Source organism: Micrasema longulum, unplaced genomic scaffold (genome assembly GCF_059751315.1).
Source record: "Micrasema longulum isolate JH-2025_06_02 unplaced genomic scaffold, ASM5975131v1 h1tg002372l, whole genome shotgun sequence".
Lineage (NCBI taxonomy): Eukaryota > Metazoa > Arthropoda > Insecta > Trichoptera > Brachycentridae > Micrasema > Micrasema longulum.
The window spans coordinates 106908-119833 of record NW_028279522.1 but is presented as its reverse complement, the minus strand read 5'-3'; the positions used below and the strand labels follow the sequence as shown (position 1 = coordinate 119833).

At 33.3% G+C, this 12926-nt stretch overlaps 3 protein-coding genes across 4 annotated transcripts; 2 read left to right on the top strand and 1 right to left on the bottom strand.

The window, feature by feature from the left end:
• Positions 1-263: 263 nt before the first annotated feature.
• Positions 264-6363, bottom strand: LOC148272345 (pre-mRNA-splicing factor CWC22 homolog). The gene is made up of 3 exons (XM_088240155.1): positions 5026-6363; positions 4280-4943; positions 264-456 (listed from the first exon to the last, which is right to left on the bottom strand). Exons 1-3 carry the CDS (start codon positions 6206-6208, stop codon positions 279-281), a joined length of 2025 nt encoding a protein of 674 aa, XP_088096281.1. The 5' UTR covers positions 6209-6363; the 3' UTR covers positions 264-278.
• Positions 6364-9552: 3189 nt separating this feature from the next.
• Positions 9553-11097, top strand: LOC148272343 (rRNA-processing protein UTP23 homolog). 2 transcript variants are annotated; one of them, XM_088240169.1, is made up of 2 exons: positions 9553-9851; positions 10329-11097. In XM_088240169.1, exons 1-2 carry the CDS (start codon positions 9849-9851, stop codon positions 10974-10976), a joined length of 651 nt encoding a protein of 216 aa, XP_088096295.1. In that variant the 5' UTR covers positions 9553-9848; the 3' UTR covers positions 10977-11097. The 2 variants fall into 2 exon arrangements, with proteins under 2 accessions (XP_088096295.1, XP_088096294.1); XM_088240168.1 differs by having other exon boundaries at positions 9737-9877.
• LOC148272344 (anaphase-promoting complex subunit 13) lies at positions 9984-11097 on the top strand. Its single transcript, XM_088240170.1, has one exon. It carries the CDS (start codon positions 9984-9986, stop codon positions 10206-10208), a length of 225 nt encoding a protein of 74 aa, XP_088096296.1. The 3' UTR covers positions 10209-11097.
• Positions 11098-12926: the final 1829 nt, after the last annotated feature.

Genomic DNA, 12926 nt, shown 5'->3' with positions numbered 1-12926 from the left:
TGTTATGTAAAATCGCGTAATATGAGCGGCGTATTTATGATTTTTAATTTATTTTGCTATAACAGGGCTAAATTATATGTTTAATTGCATAAATTATGGAAAAGAAATTATTAAACAGCATGTCTCCATGTTTTTTTTTCAAATGCCTAAACTTTAGAATATTCCGTCTTTTACTAGTGGTAACACGATGCTACATCACCGCGCGCGAAGGGATTATTTACCACAGTCTTTTAAGAGTTAAGGATATATTATGTACATAAATAACTATTAATCTGATTTCAAGAATACCATTTGCTCAAAATATATATAATGCTTACCTTAGGGGCTTGTTTTAAATGTTCACGAAGTTCATCGGTTAATCCTCCCAACCCTATGGAAGTGAAAAAGTTTATGGCAAAACGAGTATTTTTGGGATTGTCTCTCGGAAATATCCCAGAAAAGGGTTCCTGGAGTGTTCTGTAAGAAAAAATATGTTTCCATTATTATTTTACAATTTGTATGGTTCAATGATCAATTGGATGTAGTTGTGCAGAAAGCATCCAACCCTCAGCTAAAAATGAGTAATGCCGGTTTCGATAGCGTACTAAGATATCTTTATGTGCTGAAAACGTCCAAACTCCAAGTGCTATACTTTTTTTGCTTATATATAATAAATTTTTACTCATTTTGAGGGTTGGAAGCTTTCTGCATAACTAGGTCCAATCGTACGCTTCGTCCGATATTATACTAATGTAACCTATTATAACCAACAAAACAACCATTGCTATTCTCCCCATAAACTGGAGGTGGTTAGGGAGAAAGTACAGTACTCCAGGAAATTGGATTTAAAAATGGTTTCTTGCATGCGGTAAAATTATACCATTTAATTGCATGGCGATATTTCTCGAAAATGTACAAATAAAAAAAAAAGAACTATAGTCGAACTTGGTTATAACGATCATGGAAATAGCGAGATCTCGGATGTAATGAGGAAACATTAGTTGAGATTTTAGTTTTGTCCATGTACTTTTATAATGAGCTACTTTTCAGACATACTGAACAAAAATATTGTCAAGAATTGAGCAAAAGCTTCAATCGTTTAAAAACATAATTTTCAAAATAAGAACCTAATTAATAAAACCCAAAGAGGCAGCTAACTTAGGGCTGTTGCCGCCAGGCGTTAAGATCAGATTACATTTGACACTACGAAGTGTCTAAATACCTGATTGGTGTTTTCGTTGAAAGCATTAAACAAGTATCACACATATAGTTAAAATTACATGTAAAAAATCAAATTTTGTGAACTCAGTAAGTAATGGCTCGGCGCCACATTACAATTTACAACTTATTTTGTGGTTTATCAATGACATCCTTATTTCGGGGATTTTTAACTTTTAAAATGTTTTTCAGATTTTTTTTAATGTTTTATGGTCAATGCATAATAAACATTAGGAGTGGGCGATGTCAGATCAGTTCTAGAGCAGATAAGTTTAAAACCAACCCTTGAATTTTAAACATGTCTACTAACAAGAGGAAGTGTCTTTTAATCTGTGAAAATATTACAATCATTTGTGAAATATAACGTGGCGTGAAAAACGTTGTTGATAAAAAGTTTTCTCTATCCGTAACATTGAGGAAAAATAAGAATGTTTATTTATTTGCTTTTGAAATTCCGAAAGTGGTATATATAGGTGTAGGCGCTCGAAGTGTTACCAACTTCACGCTGCTGTAGCAACCAAACAGCTAATGACAGTGCACTCATGTTTTGACACATGTCAGTCTGTTCTGCTGTTAATAATTCTAAAAAAGCATATCGTTTTACGTCGCAGTTAAAAAAGTTATCAAAATGGAATTCAAACTCAACAGTGTTATGTACACATTACAATGATACTGGTAGCATAAAAAACGCCATAGAGGTGGACATCCAAAAACAGCAACATCGACAGAAATGGTTCGAAAGGTGAAGGCCAGAATTCAACGTAATCCACGACAAAGCGCAGTTCAATTGGCAGAAAATTCTATGTGTCTGCTCGTAGCATGGGGCGCATATTAAAAAATGAACTACGATTAAAGCCCTACAAAATACAAAAAATGCAAGATTTAACGCCTGCACAAAAGGCAGTTTGCCTAGCAAGAGCGAAGGTGTTAAAACACTTGCACGTTGGTGGCGATCTAGAAAATTTGTTTTTTTCTGATGAATTTTTTTTTACTGTTCAGCAATATGTAAACAAACAAAACGATCGTATATAGTTAGTGCAAATTAAAAGACAATTAAGACCAGCGAATTGCTCTGCGAAAGCAAGAGCCTACATCAATGATAGTTTGGGCCGTGGTAACTGCCACAGGATGCTCACCACTGGTTTTCATTGAACAGGGCGTAAAGGTAAATCAGCAAATCTACCGTGAAAAGATTTTAAATTATGCATTGTTACCTTGGGCACGTGTAAAATTCGGTAGAAACCATTGGACGTTTCAACAAGACTCGGCTCCATCCCATAAAGCCCTGAAACCCAACGTTTTTTACAAGAAAAAGTTCCCAGCTTCATTTGATCACAACAGTGGCCTCCATATTCCCCGGACTTAAACCCAATGGACTTTTCCATATGGTCCATTCTAGAGGCCAAAGTATCAGCTAAAAAATATGAGACGGTCGACGCCTTAAAGATTGCTCTTCGCCGAGAATGGGACAAAATACAATCAGCCCACATTCGTGCAGCATGTGAAGCCTAAGAAGGCTTTTTTGTCTAAGAGGACAGTCTCGGTGCTTTTATCTGGTGCTTTTTACGATATACTTATTTTTTAAAATTTTAAAAATCTAAATTGACAAAATTACCGAATTTTTTATTGGTAACACTTCCCTGCCGAACCCCTATACATACGTACGCATTTATTATAATTTTCCTAAACCGTTTCATTTTTAAATTATCTGCATGAATTATATGTTATTATAAGTATGCAATGGCAATCGGATTTTAAAAAAAGCCTCTCTGGTATAAAGAGTAATGCTTGAGCAAATTTAGTTGGTCCCAGCTTCGATGTTACAACCAAGTTCGACGGCACTTTGAAATACGTCACAAGTTTTTCCGAATCAACCAATGATAATGTTGTGATAGATTTCGTTTCCGGAAAGCAAACTCACCAATTAGCAGAACTCACCGATGAGAACTTGTGACATCATAGGCGGAGTAATTAAAAAAATTAAAAAAAACTTTAAAAAATCAAAGCGCTGATAATACGATACATAAAAAAATATTGTTTTTTTTACTTAGTCTTTTAACAAATAAAAAAATTAAATTACCTCTGAACTCTCATTATCAGACTACGAAAAAAAATTGCAATAAAAATATTTTATATCAAAATTATAGAAGTTAATCAAGAAATATAATCTAATAAAAACATTAATACTATAAAGAAATGTGGCCTCCGACTATGTGTCGCTTCAGTATTATCTACCGAAATACAAAAATAATTTTGTATTTGTACTTAGCAGCAAAGTGTACTTCATGACTAGGAGGTGAACTGTAGAGATGGTGGACCAATTTAAATGCCTCGGCAGAATTATTACATAGTCTGTAGACCCAGATGTGAAGGTGAAATGCAGGATCGAAATAACCCATAGTACATAAAAAAAAATGAGAACAATATTCTGCAGTGATAAATTGAATTTAAAACTTAGGCAAAGAATGGCGAAGTGTTATGTTTGGTCTGTTCTGTTGAATGGCTCAGAAATCTTGACTTTGAAAGCACACATTGTGTACCTGTTGGGAAGCATTCGAGATGTGGCTTTACAGAAGAATGCTTCATATGCCGTGGACAGATTTGGTCAGCAATGTAGAGGTCCTGAGGAGAGCTAATTACAACAGACAATTATTGTTAAAAATAAATAAAGGTCCGTAAGATCTCCTATCTGGGTCACATCCTACGTGGAGACAAGTATAAAATCCTTTAACTTATACTAATGGGCAAGATTGAGGGACAATGTAAGAGACTAGATTGGAATGAGGTGTGTGGAAGAATTGTTCCGGGCAGCAGAAGACAGAGAGGCCTTTTCAGAAGTGATTGTCAATGTTGGGGACACCTGTTAGGGCTCAAGAAGCCTTGAATTAATAACCTTAAGGACGGCTACCGATTTTGGTAAAAAACAAAGCGATTTTACAATTTCCTTCAAAAATATTGTTTTCAAGATATGGTTAATGTGAAATGATCAATAATTACAACAATATACATTGGTTGTAAGGCCATTTATAAGCCTGTCACTTTAAATGTAGAATGAGTAAATAAAAAATATTTTTATACTTACGGATCCTTTAACCTATCATTGAGTTTACCTAGGCCCATGTATTCGGCTAATTCTTGGAACAAAATTTTGATGAATATTCTGCTAGAGCTAGTTGTATCTTCTTCATTGAGTTTGACACAGTCGAGGGCATCCCAGCTTATTGCATCAGTAAATAAAAGATGGGCAAAAAATTTGCTTATGTTCCTTAAGCGATTTGTATCTAATCTGTGTGCAGTGCCGTAAGAATCCTTAAAGATTTGTTCAAACGGGCTAACATATATTCTGTTAATTTGACAAAACCTCTGTGCTAGTAAACCATAAAACTTTTCATAAGTCCTCTGTTCTGCGCAACAGTCCAAGAACATATGACACAACTCCATCTCCTGTCCCGGTTTAAGCTGCATTTTCATGAGCTTGTGAGCGCATTCTTCAAAATCCAAACTGGAATGAATAGTCAAATAAATAGTCCTACGAAGAGCAATCAAATTGGTTTCTGTATTATCTATAATGACTCCATCTTTCTGGGTACTCTCTTGATTTTCTTCTTCGACTTCTGAACCAGATTCACTTCCACTTTCAGATTCATCATCAGAATTGGATTCTGCATCGCTTCCGAGTATTTCTTTGCAGAGCTCTTTATATTTTCCTTCATTTGCTTCATAATCAGGGTCAAATTTGAAGACATCTGAAGAAAAAAAGTATATAAATTATAAATTTCAATGCAAATGAAATATTTAACATCCTTTGAATAAAACATTAGAACTTACTTAATATATCTTGTGTATCAGTCACTTCATCGAGCATAATAAGATGAGTAAATTGATCTTCTTCAGGCACCAATTCTAATTCTTCCAATACAGCTACATGGTCCTTGAAACCATCTTTTCGTACTTGGAACATGACCTCTATCATATATTGGACACGCTTGTCCAACTGACCTTCGTGTAAAATGTTTCGTAACATTTCAAAAATGGCATTTATACCCTTGGTCGACACTTCTGTCAACTTTTGGCCACATTCCTTTAAAAAAGCTATGGCAACTTCTACAGAATCATCGGTAGGACTTTCTACTAACAAAGTTAAAATCTCTAAAGCTAAGATTTCATGAGCCACCTTTTGATTTACTAAATGGGCTATAAAAGTTGCTGCTGATATACATATTGATTTGTCATTTCTCTTGAAACCCCTTTTAAACTGCATTACAAGACGTTTTAAAAGCAGTTCTCCGATATTAGGGAAACGGGAGTTGATGGCCGACACCAGAGCAGCGTAAACGTGTGTGAAGGTGGGAGACGCGGCTTGCGCTTGGATGATGGAGCGACAAAGCAATCCTCTGCCTCTCACTATATTCTCTCTCAGCAGTTCTTTAATGATAATAGCTATATTTCCAGTATTTATTTTATTTATGTAACCATGAACTGACTTTTTCAAAGCTTCCCAAGAAATCCTTTGGTAAGCAGCAGAACTCTTATCAGTAATTTCTGCCTGCATCATTCTTAATCTAGCGGGAGGTATATATGCCCCCCCTGTTTTGGATGTCAAAACATCAACTTCTTTTTTTGGGCGTACTGGGATGCTTTTAATTTCAACATTTTTATCTGTTTTTGGCGATTTCTCAGGCTGATCATAATACCTAGACCCAACTTTGTATTCACGCTGAATGTTTTCTTTCTTTTCAATGTTTTGATCATCCCAATATCGTTTATAAGTTTTATTTCGTACCTCTCTCGAAGTATACTTATCATCAGAATACCTACTACGCCTGGACTCATGATATTGTTTTTGCGGAGTGGTGCTTTTGCTGCGAGATCGTCGAACATATTTAGTCCTTTTCCGATCCGATTTTACATCGCTATCTCTAACAAGTCTCTGCAAAGAACGATCTCTTTTTTGTGGATGATCACGTCGAGAGTCCTTTTTTTCGTTAACCGGGGATTTACTTCGGGACATTTTAAGTGGTATTGAACATAAAACTCAATTCAAAATGATTTCTACACTCACTAACAAAAAACTGCAATTCTTGTTTCCTTATTTAAACATAAACCAAATTTTTGACATTTCACTTACGATTTACGACCTACAACCCATAATGCATAACCAAAAACAAAACTAAAATATAAATTACGACGCGAGGCGAGAGTGAAGCGTATAGGCGTATATCTATGGCAATAACTTACCAGAGACAATAATACTAGGGATGAATATAGAGTTGAGTTGATTCATTCCGGTCAAATGCAGTCAAATGGTCATTCGATTACTTTGGCGATCGATTATTTTGTTTTTTTTTGACAGATGTTGATCCGAAATCCGAACACGAAATCTTGTAGCTGATTTTTCCATTTTCCCTCTTAACCTCATCAAATAGTGCTGCTTCAGTTATCACTGGACTAATAATATCCACTCGATTTTTTTTTTGGGATTTTAACCTGAAAGTAGCCATTGGTCGAATAGAAAATATTTATTCAGGTTCTATTTCATAAATAGAATATTATTATTTAAACCAACCAGGCATGGGATGTATTTTTGCATTTTGCGTTACAAATTGTTAATCTATATATAACATGCTACAATTTTCGTTCCTGTAATTAAGTTGTGGGCATGCACTAAATATGTACTATATGCTTAATGATAGACCTATTATACGGGCGCTGATTCTACATCAGAAAATGAATGTACTAAATTATTCATAAATTGAATGGAACCTTTTATTAGAACATTATGGTGGCGTTTTTTATTTATTTAACTTTTTGTACATAATGTTATTTGAACATTGGCGGGCTTATTGCCAAATGGCAATTTCTTCCAACCAACCAATAAAATAAAAGTTTTATTTTACAATTTAAGTTACAGAACATATTCAATGGAAAAAAAGATTAAAAAGCTAAAGATATATAAAAATATAAATAAACATATTTGTTTATAAATTACCCTAAATCAAAACTATTACTCAATGGTAAAAAAGAAAAAAGAGGAAAAAGGAAAGGAGGAAAGATTAAGGAAGAGAAAAGAGATGTTTCTGCAGACGTGATTTAAACAGATATAATGTAGTAACATCTTTGATGGTGGATGGGAGGATATCCCAACCAATCTTTTGAACACATTCTGTGGTCTTGTCCCTTTCCCCTTCTCTATGATTACCAAATGGAGCTTCTCGCTACTATCCGTGGCCCTGTTGTAGGTCCTGTCGGATATACAGATCTGGTGGCTTCTAAAAATAATTTCAAAGCTTTTAAAAAGTTTTGTAATCATTTCAGCGAATCGATCATGTCCAATCAATTTAATCCCAGTCAGTGAAGAATTCACTTCCCTCTCTTCTCAATCCAATGAAGTACATATTATGTACTTCTGGATTACTTTCTTTCAGCACAAAGATGCTAAGGCTACCAGATTTCAGAGAGCTCCTTCGGGCAGCTTTTCTCGTTTAACAACGGGCAAATTTTCCGTGTATGTGGGCACCGCCAAGGAGACTTATGTCCTCAAATGCAGTGTGCGGTATGTGGTGGGCAAGCTGTGTATATCCGAAACAATATGTATTTATTACGTGTCGGTTACTTTACCTATTTTGTTCTCTAATTTTTTTTGTAGAATGCTTAATAGTTCTCACTTATTAAGAATCCATATCCGGGATTCTACCATGTGCAAATGTCAGCTTGAGGAGGAAGATACAAACCATATATTTTTGTATGCTAAATTAAAAAAATCTTTTTCTGTATTCCATTAAAACCTTTCCAATATTAATATTTTACTTCCTACCAATATCATATTTCTCCTGTTCTCACCAAATAAAACTGCTTTTTTCTGAAAATGTATTTTGATTACTGGTGATAAGCTGTAAATGTATTAAAAAATGCCTCAATAAATATAAAATTCTAACACACTAACTTATATTTTTTTACTAACAAAATCGTCGTGATCGTAAGAACAACAATGGATGTGTAAAAAATCCGAGATCGACTTTCTTTATGTTTGATCTTGACAAGGTTATAAGAAAACTTTTTTACTCCAGGTTTATAAAAATATATACATAGCTAACCCAAAAATCAAATTAATTATATACTTTTGAACTTGTCAAGTTGTGACATAAAGTGTAAATTTTTTTTTTTAACTACTTTCATGTAAATTTGTAGAAAATCACATGCGTTGTTGCTCTACAATCATGACGAAATGTATAAATAAAAATATACTAGTTACACTCGGCACAGGGTTGGGAAGAAAAAAGACATTTTAAAAAAAAAGAAGAAGAAGGAGAATCTTTATTCTAAGACGTCTCTTTATTCGATTACGTATGACATAGACAAAAATACAGATAATGAACAAATATATGAATAAAGATGAGCCAATCTCTGGATGTGACACATCTTTAATTTTTAGTCTATGGATGAGTGATGAGATATGAACAATGAGGTCGAGGCTCAAGGCAGAGATTAGAGTTGAAAATAATCTACTAAATTTACTAATCGAATGATTAGTAATCGAATGAAGGAAATAATCGAACTATACATTCGAATGAATCATTTATTTCCAGTATACCATAGACAATAGACACAGAAATTTATTCAAAGACAAACTCCGTTTTTCGGGAGAAATGTCCATGCTTTGGGAATGTTAGGTGCTTTTTTTTCCTTTATAAGAAAAAGAGCCTTCTACCAAAATGTGATAACATCGACCAAAAACTAGTGACATAGATTTACAAATTAAAATTAAAAACAACACAAATATAAGGAATAACAATATGAACACAAGCAAAAAGCGATACCTACATTGTATGAAAGATTAGAGTTGGTTACATTCTAGAATATTTTCAAATGTTTTGAATTTTTATTTTACTTAAACTAATACTATTATATGAAAAACAGAAGTTACGTGATTTATGGGGGCATCCAAAAAAAATATGGTTTAAATCTTTCTCATCTAGCTGACATTCGCAAATGGCAGAGTCCCGGGCATGGATTCTGAACAGGTGAAAACCATTGCAGCAGTGCCCAATGCGCATTCTGCATATGGAGGATGTCTCAAACTTGTTCAGAATCACTTTGGAAAACCAAGGCTTTTCGGTTACATTTAGTTTCAGTTGGAAAAGATGTTTACCCTTGGCTTAGGAGGAGGCTACCCAATATTCTGAGTGAATTCATTCGACTACATTACTGCATTCGGGCTTTCAGTCGACTACTTTCATCGGTAGCAGAGATAATGTAGAACTATTACTTTACTATATTAGTAACTTAAGATATCTGTAGTCAGAGATAATGTAGAACTATGTCTGTAGTCTGTGAGTAATCTGTGACTAGTACAACTAGTAATATTTCTACATTATCTCTGACTGGTTCTTGTTGGTCGAGGTGGAATAAAGCCAAATAAAGCCTTGTTTCTTGCGGTTTAATGTGATAAGTCTTTAGTCGGTGGTAATTGAAAAAATAATCCACTAGCTAGGTCTAACTCTAAAATTATTATTCCCTTGCAATATTAATATAACATCATCAGAACGGTTCGTATTTTACAATGAAAATTGTACGCTATAAAAAGGTGCAGAGATTCTTAAGTTTTTATTGCAATAATTTTGAATTTCACCAACCTTATCAAATACTAATTGATGGTACGTTTTGTTTCATTGCTAAAAAGGTTAGAATTTTTTAATTACATTTCGAATCTCGACACTTTTTTGGTTGCATCAAATCACATAAAATGTTAAACTCCCTCTTTTCCAACGCTAATTATCATTTCAGCAATGGATAGTGATGTAGTAAGGAATCTTCGTCTAATTGATTTGGTGGACGACACTTGGAGAGAAGACGAACTACCTTTTGATGATATATTAGTTCCCATAGAAGAACTTCCAGATCCCGAGGCCGATAGTGCTGACTCACATCTCACGTTAAAAGAACAAAGTCAAAAATGGCAAGATGTTGTCCCCAACTTTTTAGCCGACACTTCTTGCAACCCTTCTAATTGATAAATAAACCAATAAATAATATATATTTTGATCGCCATTAAAGAGTAGAGATTCGATTATTTGAAGTATTCATATTTTAGACCTAAATGAAAGTTATGCATTTTTCTTATTTTATTTAAGGAACAAATTAATATCAAGGAACAGCTGCCTAAATATTTAGTGGCTGAAGTAAAGTTCTTAACAACAAAATGCGTTCTTATGGAAACCGAACGAATTGCCAAAAAGACCTTAGGTGCTCTTACTATACTAAAACAATTTGGAATACATCAATGTGGGCATCAGGAACCCATCTCGGGAGCAGATTGCCTGCTGGCTATGGTTGAACCAGATAATAAATCTCATTATATAGTAGCGACGCAAGATAGAGCTCTCCAAGCTAGTTTGAGAGGAATCCCTGGAACACCTTTAATTTATTTGCATCAGAAAGCTCCTACTTTAGAGAAACCTTCTCCTGTTAGTTATCAATTGGCCAAATCAAGGCAGGATAATATCCTCGGGTCACTCAGTTCCATTCAAGAAAATACTTTAAATGTATTAAAAGGAAAGTCGGGTATACCGATAGAAGACATCTCTAAAACTAAAAAGAGGAAAAGGAAAGGAGGCCCTAATCCACTTTCCTGTTTAAAGAAAAAGAAGAAAGACCAGAAAGCAAACAAGCAGAATAATATAGCTAACGAAAAGGAAAGTGGAAGAGTAAAAAAGCGAAAGCGTGTTAAGCTTCCAGCACATATCAAGGAAACATTACAACGGGCAAACTCATTATCCTAATAGTTCCCAACTTGACTATTGTATTTGTTTCACATCCAAGATATTTTAGCTTGTGTTAAGTTCATATTTATGATGAAAGATGTATTTTACTTGACAAAATAAAACATCTTCATGCCTGGAATTTTTTTTTTATTTGTCTTTTTTTAAAAAATTTTCGAGGTGGTAATATCAAACATTATCTTAATCATTCGTGATAAAATTTAATAATTATTATCAACGGTGCATACTATTTTCCGGTTTATCATTTTCAAATATGCTTAGACCTTCGTGTAAAATGTTTTGTAACATTTCAAAAATGGCATTTATACCTTTGGTCGACACTTTGGCCACATTCCTTTAAAAAAAGCTATGGCAACTTCTGCAGAATCATCGGTAGGACTTTCTACCAACAAAGTTAAAATCTCTAAAGCTAAGATTTCATGATTTATTGAAATGTATTTGATAAAAAATAATTTATAGAATTTATATTCAGAATAACTTGTCAAAATGTACAAATAAAATTTATTTTCCTCACCGAGGTAGTATCGCAAATTCCAAACCAGAAATTCAAGGCTCGCTTGCTTTATCACAGGCCGGTTTCCATTTTCTTATATTAATGACTGTGACTGAAAATTTTTCCTATATTTAGTATATCATAAAAACATAGGTATTTTATTTAGCTTTAAAAATTCCATTAAGAATTTTATTCTATGATTATTACAAATCACCTGAATTGCAAGACTGATCCATCTTGCCTTTGGGTATAGATCAAATGATTGTGATATTCTGAAATTGGAGCACAAGTGCAGTGCTCTGTCCACTAGTAACGAGAAAGGTGGTTATTATTGTATCCAAACAGAGAGGTTAAATTACAACACTTTTTAGAAAAAAAATATCTTTATTTTTACATAACAAAACAAAATATTTCTCATAATATAATACTTGAAAAAAATGTCAACGGTTAATAATAGAACACAATAAATCGTGGAATAATTACTTAAAGGTAACATCGTGACCGAGGAATCTTGGTGTAAACGAAACTAACAAATTTTTTATCTAAGCCCTCATCTTAGTTACTCGTGAACCCACAAAACATAAATAATAATCTTCCTGGTAAAATACATCAGCTACTTTGATGCGGATGTGAGCTTTTATCAGATTGTGTTCATGATTATTAATTTCATGAATTTTGTTTATTAATTTTTGTTTGTACCATTATAATGTTGAATGTGTTGCACCGATGTTTACCACATTTAACATTAAAATGGTACAAACCAAACCTTTACCTACCAGATCATATCTCGGTTGGTGGTAAGTTATTGTATTATTTGTATTTAAACATGTATCTTCTGACAAAAATATGTTAATGTGCAAATGATAGTAAATAAACAATAGACAATCAATAAATTATTTTTATTAATGATAAGAAATTGTAACTGTATTCAAAGAATCAGTAATTTAGTTATACGATGTCCATTAATTTAATAATACAAATGTTTATTTAGTTTCCTTCACATCTTTATTTATTGTTTAAAAAAAAGCCTTGCAGGCAAATATATATGTAAAAAAATCTAATTAAAATAAAATTTACAAAACTCCTACATAAGAATTATTATTGTGTCAATAACCACAACACATAATAGGGAAATAATCACATACTACAAATGCCAATAAGAACACGTGAAACGGATTAGAAAAATTAATTGTATTTTTGGAATCAATATGGATATTGTGGAGAAATGTTTACACGCATAACTTTTGAAATGAAATTACAAAAAAATATGTCTTTACAAAAATGCAACATGTTTGCCCTTGACAATTGTGACATTAAGATTTGTGACGATGTTCTATTTGAATTTAATTGGCCACAAACAAAGTTCGAAATTGAACCAAATCATGACCAATGCTATGAACCATTTTCCCGGGAATTTAAAATTATAAATTGAAAAATATTTATTATTCTACTAATAA

Bases quoted from the DNA above. Each gene is read 5' to 3' on its own strand.
- LOC148272343 (XM_088240168.1), top strand. From the start codon at position 9,758: ATGAAAATTGTACGCTATAAAAAGGTGCAGAGATTCTTAAGTTTTTAT. The intron at 9,878-10,328 runs GTTAGAATTTTT...ATTTTATTTAAG, and splicing joins TTTGTTTCATTGCTAAAAAG to GAACAAATTAATATCAAGGA.
- LOC148272344 (XM_088240170.1), top strand. From the start codon at position 9,984: ATGGATAGTGATGTAGTAAGGAATCTTCGTCTAATTGATTTGGTGGAC.
- LOC148272345 (XM_088240155.1), bottom strand. From the start codon at position 6,208: ATGTCCCGAAGTAAATCCCCGGTTAACGAAAAAAAGGACTCTCGACGT. The intron at 4,944-5,025 runs GTAAGTTCTAAT...TTTTTTCTTCAG, and splicing joins TGATACACAAGATATATTAA to ATGTCTTCAAATTTGACCCT. The intron at 457-4,279 runs GTAAGTATAAAA...TTTTTCTTACAG, and splicing joins AATGATAGGTTAAAGGATCC to AACACTCCAGGAACCCTTTT.